Genomic DNA, 20,757 nt, shown 5'->3' with positions numbered 1-20,757 from the left:
TTTTGTGTTCTGAGTGTTTGAACCTTCAGGCAGTTTGTATACTTTGTGTAACAAAAATTAATAGATAGATAGATAGATAGATAGATAGATAGATAGATAGATAGATAGATAGATAGATAAAAGCTTTAGCAATAAAAGCTAGTCCAAAGTGACTTACATTTAACACAAGATATTATTTTCTTCTTGGTGCCATGACTAGATATAAAATATTTAACAAATACACACTAAGGCCCAGGAAGAACTAAATGTTTTTTTTTTTTCCTCCTCGTAGCTGCCAGCATCTCTTTACACCAAAGGTGGGAATACAACTTGCTGCTTTTGCAGCCTACTGCCACACATACCCTCCTGGCATCCTGTAGAAACTAATCCATCGAGTTCGCTAATATTCCTCCAATAATGTTTTTCTGCTGCACACCAAGATGGTTCATTGGCTGGGGTAACAGTGCAAAGCCTTTTCAGTGCATCTTAAAATCTCTGCAGAAGATCACAGAAAGTAGGCTCCTTCATTTCTGCCCTCTCTGTAATCAAGGGAAGTTGAACAAGTGGCTGTATGTAAGGAGCTTGTTTTGCAGTAAGCTAAGATAAACACTTGACATGCTAATGAAAGCAATTTTGTACAGAACCTCTGAAGTATTAATGGTGTCTGTTATAATGCTATTAGATATATTGTTCTCTGCATTTGGTCTGTTGATAGTGAAATGCAAGTGTGAACTGCATAGCAGATTCTCCTGTCACTTGCTGTATTCAGTAGTTTTTCATTCTAGTGCAGGTTATTATCTGGAGAAATGAATGGTCTGGATACATGGGGGGATCATTCTTCACTGCCAGGTTACCTGCAGCATTTCAGGTTTTACATGTGCAAACATGCAGAGTTATTTAACTATTTCTTTGTGTATTTTCCCTGGGTCCCACTGGCTGGAAAAAATAAGCCAGTAGTGACTGTGCCTTTCCCATAGTCAAGTGCACTTGGTGAACTCCGAGGTGAGAAAAATATTTTGGTACCAAAGCAAATTTAGTGTGTCTTCAGTAACTTCATAACACCGTCATAAAGTAATGGCATGGACAAAATGGCGATACTTGTCACAGCATTGCAGTCATGAGATGGCAGTGATGCCAAAGGTCTTGTTTTCATCCTTTCGATCTCTACCAAGTAACATCAGACTCTCTTTAAAGAAGACTAATGAATTTCAAAATGTTCCGTCTCTTTTTCTCTGCTAACAGCCTCCTATGTGGTCTGAACAGTGAATGGTATGCTGTAGATTTTCTTGATGCTGGGAGAAGCAAAACTATTTGCCCTTTTGTTTCTTTCTGGATTTCTCAGTGAGATATAAAGTGGAGCCTGTCCAAGAGCTGCACTGTCTATTCCCTCCATGGTCTGCAGGTGATCAATATTGTATCAAAGATGACTAACACAGCCAATAATAGCAGCATAAATACCTGATCTTTCTCCTCTTCCAGGAGGAAAATAATCAATCCATGCAGCAAAAGCCATTGCTATGCCTTCCCAAGGTCAGGATCCTGCTTGTTCTCCTTTGAGGGGTGTGAAGACAGAGCTGGAGCTCTGCAAGTTATCTCACTTCAGCTTTTCCCTTGAGCTTCTCCCACAATGAAGTGCTAAGTTCTTCCTGATAGATTGATAGGCTGCTGGTCCCTCATGATCCCCTTATCTGAGACCCAGTGTATGTGCGAGGAGCTAGTATGTTGGAATTGCTCATCTGGGATGAACTTTGCCTGCTTTCTGTTCACCTGGTGGGAAGGAGAATGGTTTGATAGATAAGTCAAGCCAGGAGGGTCAAAAGGAACACAAATCACCTTGATGACAGTTGGTAGAGTTTGTTCCTTTGCCTGATAGGGTCACTGCACTACTGACCTCCTAGCTTTCAAGGGCAGCATCGGGTTTTCAAAATGCTGTTGATCAGTGTTGGGAACTCAGGGCTCAGTAGCAAGATCTTGCATCGCTCTGAATCAGTTGTGCTGTGTCTACAGGAGGAGTCATCCATCTGAATTGAGTATGCAGTAGAAATGAGGCCAAGTAGAGATGCATCTTACCTGAACAGTGCTGTAGTTCAGCAGGTCACGGCCATTAGGAAGGATGCTCATTCTAAGGGGAACACCCTTACTCCGCATCCCTTTTCCAAGAAAGATTTGTCAGTTGACAAAAAAATGCATAGTTTTGGGACTAGCAAATAAAACTAATTTTACAGCTTAATCCTTTAGTTGCAACGTTAGTATAGGACTTCTTCCTTCTTTACAGCACAATTTCTGCAGCTTTGCTGCTTGTTGTTGGCTTCATAGGGAGGAGGGTATAATAAGTGCAATGACAAAAGTCATAGAATCATTCAGGCTGGAAAAAAGCACGAAGATCATCTTGTCCAAGCCCAGCCCGACCCCACCATACCCACCGACCATGTCCTTCAGCGTCACGTCTTCACAGCTCTGGAACACCTCCAGGGACAGTGACCCCACCACCTCCCTGGGCAGCTGTGCCACTGCATCACCACTTGTTGGGAGAAGGAATATTTCTTAATATCCAACCTGAAAAGATACTGAAGTCAGCAGTGCTGTGGCTTTTGCTGCTTCCCTGGGGGTGCGGCGGGTGTACATCTGCCATGTGTTACTGCAACATGGTGATGTTCAAAGTGTCTTTCCTACGGTCCTTACAACACTATGCAGACCTGATTGTTGGTCCCTTTAAGTATGGATTAATATTAAGCAGATTTGACTTCTGATTAAGTTTTAAAATTGTCCTTATTTTGTAGCAAACAACGTTTGAGAAATTATGGCTACATTTCTTCCTTGCATCCCACAGGGCAGTAATATTCTTCAATAAATTTCTGCTCCACTCATAGTGAAAATGAACATGTAGACATCTAATTATCCTTCAAAAACACACTCTCTTGTTCAGCATTAAAGTGCTCCTTATTAAGATAGCTTAAAAGTTACTGCATTCCTTTTGCCACCAAACTAAGCCCTTGAATAAAATTTCACATTAAGATAAAGCGCTTCAGACAAAATTCCCCGTGAAGCACGTGTATCAAACATGTCTGTAAAATGTTTCACCTTCATATAGACTGGTTATATTTAAAGTGATGCCATTAACCCTTATCCACTTTGGCTGATAGCTTCTTTTTTTCACTCCTGTTTTGAAGTCTGCCATCTGTCTTGACTGATTACGGCTCTCAGAGTATCAGGTGATCACTTTTCACTTAGCCAGGGGAAAAAAACAGGACGTTATCTGTGTATTTATTTGTTATTTGCTCTCTGAGGAAACCCTGCTTTGGAGATTCTTTTCATTGCTGGAGAGGCTACTGCCATTGCATTAGGTTGTCTTTTAGGTTTCTTTTAGCAGCCAACTGCATGCGTATGTAAACTGTAGTTGCAATTCCTTTCTCATTTCTAGTAACAGTAAAGCAGTGTGATCGTTTGGGCCCAGCACAGAAGGCACAGTCAGACGCTTCATTTTGAAATGCTAATGCAAAATGGTGCCATAATTGTTTTGGTTCATGTCTTACGCCCTCTTAGCAGGTGTGGTCTCCTACATGTCTTCCCTGTCCAACCATATAACCACTGTTACATTCCTCCACTACACAGTCTCAGGAATGGCATGCTCTGGAGAGCTCAGGCTCCCAAGAAATGCCTGCTTTTATTTGCTTTCTTGGAACACTGGCAGATTGTCAGAAATAGCGATGATCAGCATCTTGGGCAATAAGATTGTAGATAATTTATTGCCTGATACCTGTACTGCAAAATCTGAGCTATGGTGTGTGTCACACAAAAAAAATTACATCCAGCAAGAAACTAAACAGCCTTGCATGATGTTCGCAGCAATACTGCGGATTGGGATAAATCCTAGCACAAGCAAAGCATTTCACTTGGCTCTGAAACTGTTGTCCCACACACATTGCCCCTTGGTCCTTCCCTGTGCTGGGAGATGTACCATGATGCTGAGTTACCTGCCTTGTGATCCACAGAGGAGTGAGGTTAGGGAAACACATCACAGTTGCGGTGGGCTTTAGCTTTTGCTCCCATATTTCTCAGGACGCTAAATAATGAAATACAATAGTGTTATTTTAAACCCCTGAGATAATCCCCACGAGCTGCAGCTCTCATTCTTTTCCCACACTCCCCAACAATACTTGACAAAAACACTACATGAAAATAAGAACCTGTTATTTATTACACTGACAACTTGGTGAGTCTCGGTGTGCTGATGCAGAGCGTTCTGGGATGCATTTGCAGTGAGGTAAAATTGTTCATACAACAAGGGGGGAATAAGTCCAATAACTCCGTTAAACAATTGCTGATGATGATAATTATTACTAACCCTTCTTAAAATTCACCCTAAAGAGGCTCCGTGCAAGTCGTGTTTAAAGCTGACTTTAAAAGTCGTGATTTAATTAAAAGAAATTAAAATAAAACCCAAAAACGTTTGATAACCTCAGGCCACCGCCCTAATGATTTGTTTTCATACATTTGCAGTTGTACCATGATGGCGTTTGTGTGTATGTTCTTTTTGTTTTATGTCTGATATCATTTTGCTACTGGAGCTGTCTGACAGTGGTTGCTGGCTATCTGAACTTGAGTGTCTATCCAGATCCATGTGTTCTCTTCTCACATCACAGGAGTTTGTTGAAGTCAGCAGATCTGCTCCTGGGTAGAATGCAACAGCTGTAAGATCAAGGCCTATATTTTTAATTTTCTCATTAATTAGTGTCCCTGTTATTGCAGAAGGACCTTCACATCATTAGCGCGATTACCATGGCAATGTTTTCATGCTGTAAAAAAGACAGTTCAGAACTGTGACATCTTTTATCTGCCAGATCTTGGTTTGCATTTGTCACAGAAGCGTGGCCCGGCTTTGAGAGAAATTTTCAGGCCAGACCATGGGAGATTTGTATGGCTGCAAAGCAGAAGCCATGTGAGTATGTAACAGGGTAAGAACTGGAGCTCAGGATAGTGATGCATACACAGATATATGGGAAGGACAGACGAGTTATGACTCTCAGACGTTGGCCCTGTGTATCAACTATTTCCACTCCAGATAGGAGGAGGTATTCTGAAAGAGCCTTACTCTGACTATAGGGGCACAATGGCACGTACAAGTACTTTCTTCCTAGTGAAAAATTTTTACTATTAATAACTTGTGTGTTGGAGGGGTAGAAGTAGACTGGCTAAGCAGAATTTCCTCCTTTGACTAAAAATATGTTATCTGCAATTCTGTTTCCTTCTGAAAAGTGTCTTTTTGTACCAGTTTTTGGGATGTTGACATTAGCCTTAGCTCTAAATATGTCTCTGACTGCTTATGAAGAAAAGGACTGCTGAGGAGGAGTAGGTGTATGAGAATCTGGCACTCATTCATCTCTGAAATGGGAAGGGCCAAGAGGCCGGCAGACTATTAATATTTTTGACTTGCCATGTTTGTTGCAAGAACAGTGAGGGATGTAAAAAGCTCCATGCCTCCGGGCTCTGGCAGAGTAAATGGGAAGAATACTAAAACCTGCTCTGTTTGTGCTGCTGAGAACTTGTCCCCTGGACATTCACAGGTTTCTTGTCTCAGCCTTCTCCTGTGTGACTGCCGGCTTATTATTTATCATATCATCTGCTTCGTTTTGGGGCACTATCTGCAGCTGACACATCACTGTGCATGCTAAGTGCCTCTCCTTAATATAAAGCAAGCAGACACTCACAGAGCATCTAGTTTTCTAGCTTAGTTCAAAATCCTGTGTGCTGTGCCAGCTTGCTGAATGTGCTGATTTGCCACTGCCTGGCCTGTTTGCTACCATAATAAGGATATATGCTATTTGGGGGAAATTTCCATGTTGATCCCAAAGAAAAAGGCCAAGAGGGGGAGAGCGAGCTCCTACCATGCAGTAGTCAGCTTGGCAGAGGAAAATATACAGCCAGGAGTAGGTATTTTAGTGTCTGATGTGCTTCTGTAATTCTGAAAACTCCTGTTTTTTCAACTGACTGCCATGCAGGAGAAAAGAAACAGATGTTCCCATTTGCCTTTTGATGTGGCTCAAAATCATTTACATTTGCTGGCCTAAAATGACACGATATGTCATTCACCGCTTTTTCCATCTCCTTTGGAGTGAGTGACAGATTGCTGTTCAATTAGTGGTACAATGGAAAAGCAGATATCGTGGGGACAGTTTTTACCTAAAGGAAATGCAATCTCCAGTTGCCGCAGTAGTGGAAAGAGAAGGATGGCAGGCACTATGGAAGCCAAACAGTGGAAAAGATGTCTTTAGTATTGATGTCATGGGGAAGGCTCAAGGGAAATGCACTGGGTCTGACTTTTCTGCCTGGAGAAAAGGAAAGCAGAGGTGAATAGAACTACAGTGGAAAACTGACTTGCTTCTCTTCTAAAATATGTTTTTAGCTCTTTGGCTTGAGCGTGTATTACTTAAGACCTTCCCATTTTCTGTGCACCCATTTCCAGTGGAAAGCAATGATTACATGAAGGCTCTTCATCAGTGGAAAACACTCAGTGAGAGATTCAGATGTCAGATGCTTTGGGGATAGTCACTTTTCCACCCAATAGTTTGCTTTCTTACTGGTGTGTTCTTACTCCGCTTTCCCCTTTCTCTAGAGATGATGAGGTTCCCTCGGCCAAGCAGAGCTTAACCTTCCCCTCTGCAAATCACTCACTTCGGAATCACTCACCCACTCTTAACTGTGGTGTTTCCTTTCCTCTAATTGTAGGCAAGTCGCTTTGCAGGCACAACACGTACTTTCACTATGCTGATCAAAATTAATTCCCTTGTCACAGTCCAGTCAGTCTGCTGGGCTGGGTCAGAGTACAAGAGGTGAAACTTCTGCTTCAAGTCTTTCACGTTTGGTGGGTTTGGTGTTGTTTTTTTTTACCTCCAAAGGAACAAAATGAAATGTTAGATGGAAAACATGTTAAGAATCTAATACACAGTGCTGTAATTATCTTTCCATTATTCTAGTTTTAAACAGTGAATCTCCAGTGAAATAATAGCCTCAGGATTGACAACATGTTCTAATGAATATATGCATTGTCTGTTAATCTGATAAAGCAGGTCTTTTAAACCTTCTTTGGAGGTACAAGTTTGGTTGGCGAAAGTAACTTTAAAATAAGGTGGAAATAACTGTGAGTGAATCTCCCAGATACCTGATTTTAGCAAAATAACTCATGGTTATAGTCATTATAACAGATGCAGCAACAAGCGTCACCTAGAAATGTAGTCTTCCATTGTGAATGCAGTAAGGCAATTGCTGAAATGACTTCCAGTGATATATCTGTGGCTACTATTTTTGCCTAACGTGCTTTTCCTGAATATGAAGTCCTTCTGTGCAGAGCAAAACGTGTTGCACTTGGCCATAATGAAATCTTTCATGTTTTGGCACTGCTTGTTTAGCAGTGATGCAATATTCTCTTTGGATCCGACTTAATGGTAAAGATTTTTCAAGTGTCACTGCGCTGCTGTGTTACAGTATTGTGTTGAACGTACTGTTCCTTTCCACAGCTCCCGATCTAGACAACTTTATCCCTCTGAAACACAGCCTGGTGACATAAAGGATTTTTTCCTTGTTTATTAATTGCGTGTTGTAAAGCCTGCGAAGTCCCAGAGCCATGTTGTAAAAGGAGAAAGGGGAGAGAAGAGTTTGTCTTCTGGCACAGAAAACTTTCTGGTCTGCATGCAGTCCCTGCATTGTGTATGGACAGAGTGATTTAAAGGGAGGGAGAGAAAAAAACCCAGCTGGTTTTGTCAAGCCTTTTTGGTCATCCATGAAATGCAGTTTTTTACAGGTTAGAGCTCACTAACGTCCTAAGAAATCACTATAGCCAGCCAGCCATTGCAGCTGGTTGCAGTTGGTGTGGGGAGCAGCAGGCAGGCAGGAGACCCAGTGCTGGGGTGCTGCTCCATCTCCTTGCTCCATCCCCACCTCTGAGAGCTGCTTCATGTGAGCCAGTGGGGAATGCTTCTCCACGAGTCCCATCTGCTGGATGCCGCATGTATTGCCTGCTGGAGAGGGCGAGCATCGTACCCCGGCCTCTAAATGTGAGCTGAGTGCAGCGTGATGCCAGGAGATGTGTGTTTGCTGCTGAAACACATGCACTTTCTCAGTTTTTCTCCCATCCACTTAATTGCATTTGGGCTACTGCTGTTCTCTTCTGCAGACCCTGTGCTAAGTAAAAGCAAGGAGGCAGTGCAAAGAGCTTGTGACTGCATTGCTTTAGAGAAGCTGCAATCAAAAAAAAACCAGGAGCCACAGCTTAAAAAAAATATCATTATTGAGCCATTTACAGGCCTGGGAATGAATTTCTTTTCTCCCAGTGTACTTGCTCAGCAGTCATTTTTCCAAATGCCTCATTAAGGCTGGAGCTCAGCTGCCATGCTGGAAGAGAGGGAGCACAGCCATCGCATCTGAGCCAGCCCGTCTCATGGCAGCCTTTAATGTTGTTAGGAAACTAAAAGAGTGTTCTCCATCGCTGGAAATACAGATTTCCTGATATACTTCAAGTAGGGCCAAGCAAAGGTTAGGTTAAGGGAGCTTGGTGTGGTGTCCATGGTCCAGTTTTCCCCAGGGCATCACTTCTGGCAGTGGTAATTCAGGGCTTGATACCTGCCTTCAGTAAGGGAGCAGGAGGGAAGGAAGCGGGTGATGAATGTGAATGCAAAGTAGTGGAGAAAACTGGGAATGAAAGCGAATGTAAAAAGGGGGAAAACGCATTAAATCCTGTTGATCTGACTGTGGTTTATTTCGCTCTCTCCGTTGCAGTCATTTCTGATGCATTTTTCTACTTTCTGTTAAGTGGCGTTGAGCCTTTTGCTTTAAAATAAAATTCAGGCAATTCTGCCTCTCCTCTTCATACCTCCCATAGCTATGTAAGTGGGTTCTGAAATCTGAAACACAGCCACTTCAGGGCTCTTGTGGAAATGTGACTGGAGGAAAATAATCCTGGGAAAAAAAAAAAAAAACACAACAAAATCTTTAGAAAATGAATGGACTCAGATCAAGCGACATTTTTATCTACTGCAGACAGTGTTTAGGGAAAGCTCTATTTATTCGGTATATACACATATTTCTGATGTGCCTACTAAGGTAAGAATCTTTAATCTAACCTCTCTTCCCAACTGGAAATACGACAGCTTAACATTTGGCTGGTCACCTTTGGCCATTTGTTCAGTTTACCTTCACATCCTCTCCTTCTATTGTGGGGCCATGTTGTAAAGGTGAAGTTTGTGCTGCGTTGGTGATGATGAGTAGTGCTGCTGCTGCTACCAATAGGAGGATACATCGTAAAGAATTGTGTGGTCTTCCCAATAGGTGCTAACAGCGCAGAGGAGAAGGAAATCGTTGAGGAAACCGTGGGCCCAAGCCAGGAAGCGGGTGAGTGCCCAGGTCCTTGAAGGGCCTTTGGTTTTATCCACCTTGGTGAACAACAACTCAATGCTTTTGAAGGAAAATGTTTGTACGTTTTCACCAGATTAGCTCAGGGTTTGTGCTGTTCTCCCTTTGGAGACCGCAGCTCCATTCATTGTGAATGAAAGTATTACAGTGCAGGAATGCAAGCTTTCCTCCTTAACTTCCCAGCTCCAGGTTCCCCCTTTAAGGTGGACTGCCTCTAGCTAATCCTCTAACTAGAGAGAAGTGATTTTCCCTCTCTGCTTACACTAGAGTAGCATGGAATAGAAATGGGGGCAAAGGAAATCTGGGGAAGGTCTTTCTTTACTGTACGCTGGGCTTCTTAGCTTTTTTCAGGCTATTTCCAGGTTTTAATAAATTGTCTGCACGATTCTCAGGGGTTATGAAGATTTTAAATCCATATAGAAAGGCATTACCTATACTGTGAATGAATGTCAGAGTTCACGAACAGTGGATTTTGCAGATGGCATGCGTATAAATTATATATTACAAGTTAGGAAGTTCAATATCATAAAATGCAATGTCACTCCATGGTCACAATAGATTTCCTTCTTTTTTTTCTCTTTTTTTTTTTTCTGTTTATGTATTTAATCTCACCCAACTCTGTTCATTGCAAAAGACTTAGAAATTAAGCACTGCATCAGAAGAGCTGAAGTGACAAGCAAAATGCCTGCAAATCCCCTTCTTTTTTAGAGTTCCTTTTTTTGCAATATTACATGTAACACAATTCTTTTCTTTTTTTTTTTTTTTTTCTTTCCCCCTGATTGTAGTGCAGGATGTTACCTTAATCTGCAGAGCATGAAGCAGTTGGATTCAGAGCTATTTTTTTAAGCTGACTTGGAGATTGTTATCAGTATGTGGAAAACTGAGCTGAAGAAGGGCCAGCTGGTATAGGGCAGGAGGAAAAATAGAAATCCTGGATTCTTGACTAATCTGGCTTGCTTACTGTACCGTAGCTTTTTCCAGACAAGGAATTCATTTGATGAGGGTCCTTACATGTCCTAGGCAGTGAGCACTGTGTGTATGGAAGTGCAGCGTTTCTCCCTGCACTTCACAGGTCAGTCTCCTGCAGCTCTGTGTTAACAGCTGGTGCTGGCTTCAAGTGCTTGAAGTCCCTCTGTATGCCTTCTTTGTTGCCTCTTTTTTGGCAGGCAGTTGGTGTTGAAGACATGGGCATAGAGCATAGCACCTTTGGACCACGGACCTTTATGCTTACCAAGATAAGCGTGCTGAATGAGCCAGCAGTGTGCCCTTGTGGCCAAGAAGGCTAATGATGCCTTGGGGTACATTAGGAAGAGCATGGGTAGCAGGTTGAGGGAGGTGATCTTCCCCCTCTGCTCTGCCCTTTTGAGGCCACATCTGCAGCAGTTGTGCCCAGTTCTGGGCTCCCCAGTTTGAGAAATACAGGGAACTACTGGGGAGAGTACAATGGAGGGCTACAGAAATGGTTTGGGGCCTGGAGCATCTCCCATGTGAGGAAAGGCTGAGAGACCTGGGGATGTTCAGACCATTCGGTCTGCAGAGGAGTAGGCTGAGAGGGAATCTCATCAATGCTTGTAAATATCTAAAAGGCAGGAATCAAGAGACTTTTCTTGTTGGTGCCCTGCAATAAAAACAGAGGCAACAGGCACTAAGTGGAACACAGGCAGTTTGAACATGAGGAAAACCTGTGAGGTGATGGAACACTGGAACAGGCTGCCCAGAGAGGTGGTGGAGTCTCCTCCTCTGGAGATACTCAAAGCCCACTTGGATGCTTTCCCATGCAACCTACCACAGGGAAGACTAGATTGTCTTCAGAGGTTCCTTCTAACACCTATGGTTCTGTGATTCTGTTTTGGTGCTGTAGGGTAACCATGTTCACTTTCCTGGGTTATTACCATTGCAGTAGTCATGAGTTGTTCTGTCTGAATCCATGCTGCATTTTTAATCTCTTCGTAGGCAGGGGGATATTTGTGCTCAAGCAGTGTTGAGCTTTTAGCTGTATCAAATACTACTTGGCTTCTACTTCAGGTTTACTCCAGCTGCAGAGATTCACATGAAATCCAGTTGTATTACTGTCTGTAGATGCTTGTCTGTTGGCTCCGATGAGATGTATATTTCCTTGCTATTTTGATTTGCAAAGCTGATGGATTGAATAAAATACATTTCCTTTTTCCCTAGAGAAGTAAAGGGAACATACCTCTCTTAATTATTCCTTTGCTACTGGAGGTGTGCTAAATGCATTGCGTTTTCTTCCAAAGCTGTCATTATGACTTCCTATGTTACAATCTGTCTGGCCTGGTTTATTGGGAGATGTCATGTACACTCTTGTGGTATCTCATATTAGTAGTCATGTTTTGTTATTCTTATGAAGAGCATCAAAGAAAAGATCCAAACTTACTTACCCAGATCCAGAAAACGTTTTATTTTCTGAACTCATTTTAGGTATGCACCTAAAGATAGCACTGTGCCTACACAAACTGCATGAATCACTTCCTCAGCCACAGGCACACAGTGTTACAGAAAGAAATGACTTGGCTTAACTCGTAGCCCTACTGGTTCACCTAGCGATAGGAACAGAGAGGCAGACAATTATCTTGAGTAAGTAATGCGCAGCTGATGAGTTGCTCCTGCTTTCTGCTTGCAACTGCAGAGACAAAACATCATCAGAAATTGTTAGGATTGCTGTTTCTGATCTCTTCCTTGTTGGTTGGAAATGAGCTGATTATTATTCTTTTAAGACACCTGAAGTTGTATGCCATAATTGTAAGGAGCAAACCATTCAAATACTAAAGTTCTAATTTGTGTTTTCTAAATCAAAAAGCGTAACCTTCTTCTGAGTGTGACAAATCACAAATCATTACTTTTAATATTGTAAAAGAAAGCGTATGAGGAACAAAAATAAACTGCGCTCTTATATAGTCATTACTTACAGATTTATATATTCTTATTACTCAGTAGATGAAAAAGCCAATTATAGTGTACAAAGAATGGCCTTGAATAGTTTGGCTATTACAGTGTTGTCGGTTTTTCTAATAATCTGGCCTCTATCCTCTCATTGGTGTGCCTCACAATTAACACATGGAAAACAAAATGGCAGGTGGCTCAGTGCTCTAGCTTCAAGCAAGTTAAAAGTACTCAATGATTAGAGCAGGTGAACAAAAGCCAGAACCACTAGAGGCAAGTCTGAAGAAAGAAATGAAAAGCTAAAAATGAAAACAGGCTTCTAAAGGTTTTAAATTGCAAAGATTGCTGAGAAGAAGAAGCAGTGAAAGCAAAATATATATATAAATTCAATTCAGTTACTAATTTTATCTATTAAAGATCATAGCCTTAACAGTACATACACCACCATTAAACAGCTATGCACCACAGATTTTTACGGACTTGATAAATTTCAGATATGACTCAAGAAAGGTTCTGTTTTGAGGAAAGCATTTGCATTTAATGATTTTGATTCCAATGGGACTAATGGACGTGGTTAAAGAATTGCTCTTTTTTTTTTCTCGAATAAATAGATTAAATAAAAAAAGAAATATCTAAGCAAAGAGAACACTGGCCTACCCACAAAATTGGCAGCTGTTCCTCTCTCTCTATTACGGGAGGTTGAAATACAGATTTGATCTGGCAGTGTTGCAGTGTGAGTTTACCCCCGGCTAGGGGAAGGCAATCAAACCAGTAATGGTCAGTGAGTACAATGAGAATGGATGGAAGCCCAAAAAATCAAATTCAAGTATTGTATCATGCTTCCGATAAAGTCTAACACATGTTTTTTTTCCTGCAATAAACCAGTTCATCAGTTTAGTAGCTAATAAATAACTTGTCTTTCATTTCCTTGGTTCTTGTAGATGAGACGAAACCTTCTGCTTTAGCCAGCCTATCATCATCAGAAGAAGCGAAGCCTAGTGAGGATAAAGGTACAGATTGTAAATTGCATTGCAAAAGATCCAAACCCAAGAGGACATCTTACAAAGCCGTATTTTCCTTTGTGTGGAAATTGCTAAAATCACAGTTAAACCGTACAGAAATAGGTACATGCTTGGATTTTGATTTACAAAAGTCTTTGTAATAAAACTACTTGGCACCAGCTGTTGTGCTGATGAGAGATGCCATGAATTCCAACAATTTTCCTTCTTATGGAGGTAATGCTACAGTATCATACGTGACATATCAGAAATAAGCCTGGAGCTTCGGTTTACTGGGATTATTCACGTGTGTAAAGTTAAATGTGCTCATCTATCTCCACAGCGTTAGCTCTCCTATTCAGGGCTCTCCTGATGGGGAAAAAGAAAAACACAATAGCTATAAACACATTGAGAGGAGACAGAAGGAGATGAAGTCATAATTGAGAAGGAGAAAGTAATGTTTATGTTGTGCAGGCTGTGCTGGGCACTCAGATCATTTAGTTTGTGATAAATATTTAAAAGTGTCGCGGGGCCAAATGTCGGGGAGTTTAGGAAACAAGAAAGAGGGATGATCTAATTTAAATGTTTCAAGCTGAGATTTTTCTGATGGAATTGTTGGTTTACAGATAGGAGCCAGTGCACAGACGTGCTGTTTTTGATAGTGTTACGATATCATGCTATTAATTGCTTGTGCCGCTCTGTGGTTTTTGGCATTTTTGTGTGGGTGCGTCAGGAAAAAGCCTGGGTGATTTATAAAACGTTCGCTACTGGTGATTCAAAACAGGAGTTATGCTATCTGTAATACATACCGCCTATCAGAAAGATGGGCTAAGGAAGACGAATAGAAAATTTTAATGCGTTTCGCTGAGATAACATAATTATTAACATCCATTAACTTATTTATTTTAAAAGATCTAATGTTTAATTCAGTGTCGCTGCTTGACTCTCTTCTCATTTTTCTAGATAAGTGTGACAGGGTGTAAGATCTTGCCATTTTGTTCCAAAGGAACATGTTAGAGAGCCCGCATACTTACCTGATTATGAGTTCAAAGCCTGGCGCAGGTTGATTTAAGTGCTCTCTCAACTGGCTGATTGATACTGTAGGGAAAAAAGCCCTCAAACCCTTGCCAGAGCACTGGCTTTTGCTATTGATATCTTCAGTTTAAGGTCATAGCAAGGCTAGTTTGAGGCAGGAATAGTAATAGGTTCAGTCCCAGCATGGCTGGTGATTACCTGTCACTCATTTTTCTTTTTTTCACTGACACTTGGCCTTTTTATGTATACTGTATCTATATGATCCCCCACTGGATGGGGTTTTGATGTTTTTTAGTGTGAGGCCTGCAGTGGGTTTTTGGGTTAGGATGTTGTTTGCAGCTTCACCAGAGCTCCAAAAACATCGCTGTTGCTGTGCTTGTTCATGACTACACATTCAGTGCCTTCTGATAGGTTTTTGGTGACTAATCTCAAGGTGTAACAACTCCAGTTTTTTTTGCTTTTTCTTCTTTGTACTTAGTTTCTTCCTCTCAGGAAAGCTGCTGTCTTTGTGTTATGCCTCTCGCTTTTCCTTTAATATTCTAAGAGAATCGTGTTTTCCCCTCTTCTCATGAGAGACTGGCAGAAGAAATAGTGCCCTGCGAAATGGAAAGGGTCATTCTTCAATGCCCTTCTGCTCAAGGATAGGACAGAAAAAGCATCCGATAGCAGAAAAGGAGTGAATCAGATCCTCCTCTATGTATTCTGTTTGAAAACTCATACTAACAGACAAAAAGAACTATTGGGAAGAAATCCTGTTTCGGGTTTTATTTGCTAATTTGCTCAGGATAGGAAGAATTTCTGCTCGGTAAGTGCAGTGGGGCATTGGCACAGACTGCCCATAGGGGTGGTGGGGTCACCATCCCTGGAGGTGTTTGAACATAAAAGATTGGATGTGGCACTGAGGGGCATGAGTAGTGGGAATGGTGGGGGTGGGTTGATAGTTGACAAAGTGATCTTAATGGTCATTCCTAGCCTTGATAATTCTACTATTCAAACCAAGATTCTTGAACATTGAGACCACTGCATCCATCAGGCCATGGTTTTGCATTGTGTATCTTCAGATTTTCTGATTATGGATTAAGCATAAATACTGTTGTTACAAGAAAAAACTTGCTACTTGCTTAGGAAATGGCACTTTTACAAAATTCTGGTGTTTCTGAAAACACCTGCTGCTCCTGAAATAAATTTCAGCCTTCAGATTGTTTGCCCACTGAGTTAACGCAGCTAAAACCTGCCAGGTTCTGGAGTATACTCTTTTCTGCCGTTTATCTTCAACTTAATGAACTGAATGTAAAGCATTGAAAGAAATTACACTTTTCCAATTCTTTCACCTAATTACTGGGAAAAGAGATTTATGGCAAGAGAGTCCAGGTAATATTCTTCCAAAATGCATGGTTCAAAGAAAACAGAACAGGAGGTTTCCAAGCTTGCTGTGGCTGTTCTACAGCCTTTCTACCATCAGTTCTGGTTGGTGCTCTGAAATGGCAATTTTGACTCTACCTATCATCAATTAGTAATTTTTCCACTCCTTTTTCATATGTGTTTCTGGGATCAGACCATAGCGAACACACTGCAGTATTTCTGTATGGTTCTGAAATGCGCTGTTGTTAGCAGATTCTGATGACCTGTTTGTCTGAACTTCATGGCTCCACATGCCAGCCACAGTGATAATGTTTCTCTGCCTTGGTTAAAATGATTTCTCTGATGACCTTGACCGTAGCTCTGAATGGATATTACCAGAGGCAGACTGTGATTGACAGGGCTCTGCCAGTCCCACAGTGGCATGGCTCAAAACTTCTTGGTAAGGTCCTTTGCACAAAATGGTAGGTTTTGTCTAATGCCAACCTGTACTCCAATTCAGGAACGCATTCCCAGTCATGAAGTTCTAATATTTTATTAATCTAAGCCTTCTTTATCTTTTTTTGCTTTAAAGGAGAAGGGAAAGGATGGGAACACAGAAATATGGTACACGATGAAATCTTCTGAATAGTAAAGGAATAATGCCTTCAGGAACTCCGATTAAAAAATAAAAATCTACTGTGGAATTACATGTCGCACATTCTTGTGAACACATCTCTCTTCTGTTATCCATAATAGAAGAGACACTGGCCAGAAAAAAAAGTTCGTGTGGGCCCAGTTTGCGTGCGGCCTTTGAGCAGATGGAGTTTTCTGAGTGCTCTGTCCTCAGGAAAAAAACAGAATAGTCATATTATAAGAAGATCAAGATGTTTGAAGTTATGCTGTAGAGGTATCTTCTTCTTGTCAGTGCCAAGTTTCTATCTCCACTGTCTGGAAATACAGCAAAGAAATGTTGCGATTTTACCCTTGAAAACTCGCATGCATTTCTATTAGCTGTTGAGGGGAGAGCTGACACCTCTCAGCAGCACCTTCGTAGCACTTCATTACTGTGCATGAGGAAGTAGGTCCTTTATACACAGCTTATTTCAATGCCGAGATGCTCCTCTTCATGTAGTGGAAGTCAGAACAGAGAGATTAAAGTCATTAATGTTTATGCAGCAGATAAAACACATATCAGACAGGCTGCACTCAAACTAATATGCCTCTCCACACAAGATTGTGCTGGGACTTCCAACTCATTGTAGATGGACTGAGTGCGTGTGAGTATCTTATCTCCTCAGATACCCATCCTACCAACTGCTGCTTACCGTGACTTTGTGGTGGGGCTTTTTGGCAGAAGAATAAGAGAGAAATGGTTGGAGCATAGATAAAGGGTGAATTCCCAATGTGTAATCATGGGAAACTTTCTGTGCACAATGTGCTTTAATTCATTAGTGCTCAATAAGCACTGAATTTTCATATGAAGGTCAACTAAATTAAATCACATGCTAATCAATTTTAAAAATAAAGTGGCGATTAATTATTTCCAGGTGTTCACCAAATTCTGTGCTCCTGCAGGAGCGCTGTTAAAGCAAGTCTCTCTATTTCTGTGTTCTCTGAAATGGAGTCAGATTCAGACAGCTGGAGGGTTTATGTTGTCAGAATCAGCATTAGGTATATGCCTGGGCTAGAGATTAGCCCTAAAAACTCACTTTGTGCAACCCAGAAGCCTGTAAAATGTAGTGGCTGTGTAATTTGTGTTTGGCCAGCTGTAGTTCTCACCTTGGGAAAATCTTGACGTCAAAAAGATGTAAATGATGGAGAAGGGTAAGCTACAAGATATAGCATTTCCAATTTGGGGGAGCTGTGTAAATCACCATAAATTAGGCATTGATAAGTGGGTGAAACAGATCGACTGTAAGGCCAGTGTGTTCAAAAAAAAAAAGGTGTTTAAAATCAGCTCTTAAGTATATATTAAGACATCTAAATGAATGACCTGATTTTCAGAAGTGCTGAGCGCTCAGCAGCTACCAATGAAATGTTTTTACTTCACCCTTGGGCTATGATTAGGCCTGGAAAATTTCAGCCTGAAAAATTTCAATTATGGGTAAGTGAAAAAGAACCTTTTTAAATAGAAGAGTTTCAACACCCCCAACTGTAGCTGTGCCTCTGCATGCCAGCTATCGAGATAACATTTTTCTCTCCCTTGATTAGAATGATATCTATGGAAACAAATAATACGAAGTAAATAGCGTGGTTTGGTTTTTGTTTTCAACCACAGATACGACCAACCAAATGCCTCTTCTCTTAACACCCCCCAGAATGGAGGGTTTTAATTGAACATGATGCAGTTTTTCTCTTTTAATTTCACCTATCCGTAGCAAAGCGTCTTCAGACCACAAACTACCGAGGAGATATTTCTGCTCCACCATTCCCAGTACAGGCAGCCTCAACAGCTGACACTAATCTCCTTAGCTGGTTTATTTAAATCCTACTTATTTTTAAATATTAGCTGACCTGAAGCCATCCAGCTGCGCTCCCGTCAGCCCGCTGGGAGCACCTATTCCTCCCATCCTCCCCCTCCTACCTTCAGCTGTGTGGCATCTTCTCCTGGGAAGGGTGTAATCAAGGCAGCCAGCTTTTTCTCAGCTTTTTCCTTTCCTAGCACTCTGTGTAACAGGCCTTGCCATGCAGCCTGATGCCCATGGTTATCAGACCAGCTGAGCCTGGTGTTTCTCTTATGGACAGAAGGCAAAGTCAAAGGAGATGCCCTTTCTGCAGCTCAAAGCAGAAGCAAGTGGGAGCGATGTGTGTTTGACCCCACCTGTGGAGATGAACTGCTCAATCACCTCAACACTTGGGAAAATTTCTCTACAGGTTGTTGCACCTAAAAAGGTCTGTTTTACCAAGGCCGTATAAACTTGGGCTCAAATAAATCTAATCTGTCATAAAGATAGATTAGAACGAAATCTTAGTGGATATAAAAATAACATTTTAAAGTCAAAGCTCAAGAATATCTCCCTCACTTCTTATAAATCACCATTTTATAGTACTTCATTTTAACACATTTTCCTCGGTTTATGAGGCAAAAGAATACCCTAATCATGTGGCAGCCTCCGTGCACACCATTACCTGTAATTTTAGACGCCTGCTTGATTTCTTTCACTCTGGAAATATTCCAGTCATTTTTCACAGTATCATGCTTAAAAAATAAAACGCACTGAACCCGTTTCTTTCATAATGGCCAGCTTTCTCCCTCTTTAATCTTCTTACCGCTCCCTAAAATGTGGTGATTTATCTATGCTGTGTGCAGGACCCAGGTGTGTTGCACATTAGAAACGACTCAGTAAATAAGCTGTACAGAGAGTAGCTGGGGAAGTGAATTTTAAGAGATCATTAAAACCGTTTAACATTCAGATCTTACCGTTTTCCCTCTTCTGAGCATTCGCAAGATTTTCTTTGAGCAGTGTTGCTTTGTACAGTAAAAAATACAAACTATGAGTGACAAGGAAAAGCGTTGGGTTTTACAGTTTTTAAGCAAAATAGCGCCTGATTATTGGCAGGAAGGATAGGATTGCTAGTTTATTGCAAGCTACACCATTTTCTTGGAGTTGTATTCAACATACAGTTGGTATATTGGACAGTGAGTAATAGATGTGATGAGAATCTGACCCACTACAAGCCCAGATACCATTGGTTTTTAAAGGTTGGGGTTACTTCCCAGGTCCATTTAGCCACACAACCCCACAGTGCAGCTGTTTGTATATAAGGGAGGGGTGCAGAGCAGTATAAACATGGCTTTGATGAAATCAGAGGGTCACATGCTCACTTTCAAAACAAGCACTCTGGTACTTCATGTGCAGTCAACGAAAGTGGCTAATCTTTGATTCATTTATGTCACTATATGTTTGTTCTGTTCATGCGTGAGCAATGATGGCATTAGAAACCACGCTACAGTGTCGTATGAGGAACACCGATTGCTTTCAGTCCTGGCTGGCAGAATGCTAAACCTTACAGCTCTAATGTGTCATTACCCTAAGCAAATGGTGCCCAGCATCTGTTATCAAAAGAACTAAGCATACCTTGTTGTGAAATCATATCCTGACTTGGATTCCCTACTACAACTTGACAGATGAGTATCTGTGTTAGGAGACAACTGACATTACTTTATGCTGTTTAAAAATCAGAGTTAGTTCCCCAGGCACTTAGTGATGGATGAAGGCTGTGGGGATGTCCAGAGCATATGCAGACCTGGAATCATTTAGGACTATCATCCTGGCTTATGCCCAGTTCTGTATGGATCTAAAGGGCTAAGTCAGCACAGAGGCCCAGCTGTTCCAGAGGAATACCTCTACCCTACTGAAGTCTTGGAGACAGAAAGTTGTATGTGATCAGCATTAGTGGGATTCCCACCACTGCTTGCCAACTGAAATGGATGCTGCACTCCTGCTTCATGTCCAATTTGGGAGCAGCTTTTATTTACCTGCTCATTTAGTTTTATGTTTTCACTCATGCCTGGCTGAATTTTCCTTCATAAATCTGGGTTTCTTCCTTCACCTTGCTTTATTCTTGTAAATCCTAGAAGTAAATCCATCTTTGGGCCTTTGGGCTTGAATGTTTGATCTAGTATTAGCATTTGAAAAGAAGAAATCTTTGATACGATCTTGACCTTAAAGATCTGGAAGCTTGGAATCTACATGCTAATGGAAGGGCCGATCTCTGTTGCTGAGGCAGGAACAGGAGGCTCCATTTCAGCAAGGCAGCAGCTTCTGCTTCTGTTCCGTTCTTTTCAGAAGCACGCTTGACAGAAAAGTATTGCCTGGAATAATTGTAAATCCCGTGCAACTAAATTGCTTTCTCAAACCCTGGAACAATTAGAATACTGTTTAAATCCAACATGAAAGCTTAACAAAAACTTACAGCCTTCTAAGAATAAAATGCTTGCAGCCAGCTGGGGGAACATCTGAAAATGGGTCTAATGGCACAGGTGGTCTCTGGCTGAGTACAGTGCAGCAGTCTGGAAATGCAGGGCGCTTTCCATGCTGCTCAGTAAGTATAGTTTGCCATAAGCAACATGGTGCTTCATGACAAACAACAGTGT

At 41.5% G+C, this 20,757-nt stretch overlaps 1 protein-coding gene across 2 annotated transcripts in view; it reads left to right on the top strand.

The window, feature by feature from the left end:
* Nucleotides 1-20,757, top strand: part of MACROD2 (mono-ADP ribosylhydrolase 2) — an 809,651-nt gene that overhangs the window by 745,602 nt on the left and 43,292 nt on the right. For both annotated transcript variants that reach the window (XM_072330921.1, XM_072330922.1), the window contains exons 12-13: nt 9,301-9,363; nt 13,227-13,295. In XM_072330921.1, coding sequence (XP_072187022.1) covers nt 9,301-9,363; nt 13,227-13,295 — 132 coding nt within the window. The remainder of the gene's footprint in view (nt 1-9,300; nt 9,364-13,226; nt 13,296-20,757) is intronic.

The sequence above is a fragment of the Excalfactoria chinensis genome, chromosome 3 (assembly GCF_039878825.1).
Source record: "Excalfactoria chinensis isolate bCotChi1 chromosome 3, bCotChi1.hap2, whole genome shotgun sequence".
Taxonomy (NCBI): domain Eukaryota; kingdom Metazoa; phylum Chordata; class Aves; order Galliformes; family Phasianidae; genus Excalfactoria; species Excalfactoria chinensis.
The sequence above is the reverse complement of the archived record's forward strand: the minus strand, read 5'-3'. Positions and strand labels throughout refer to the sequence as shown.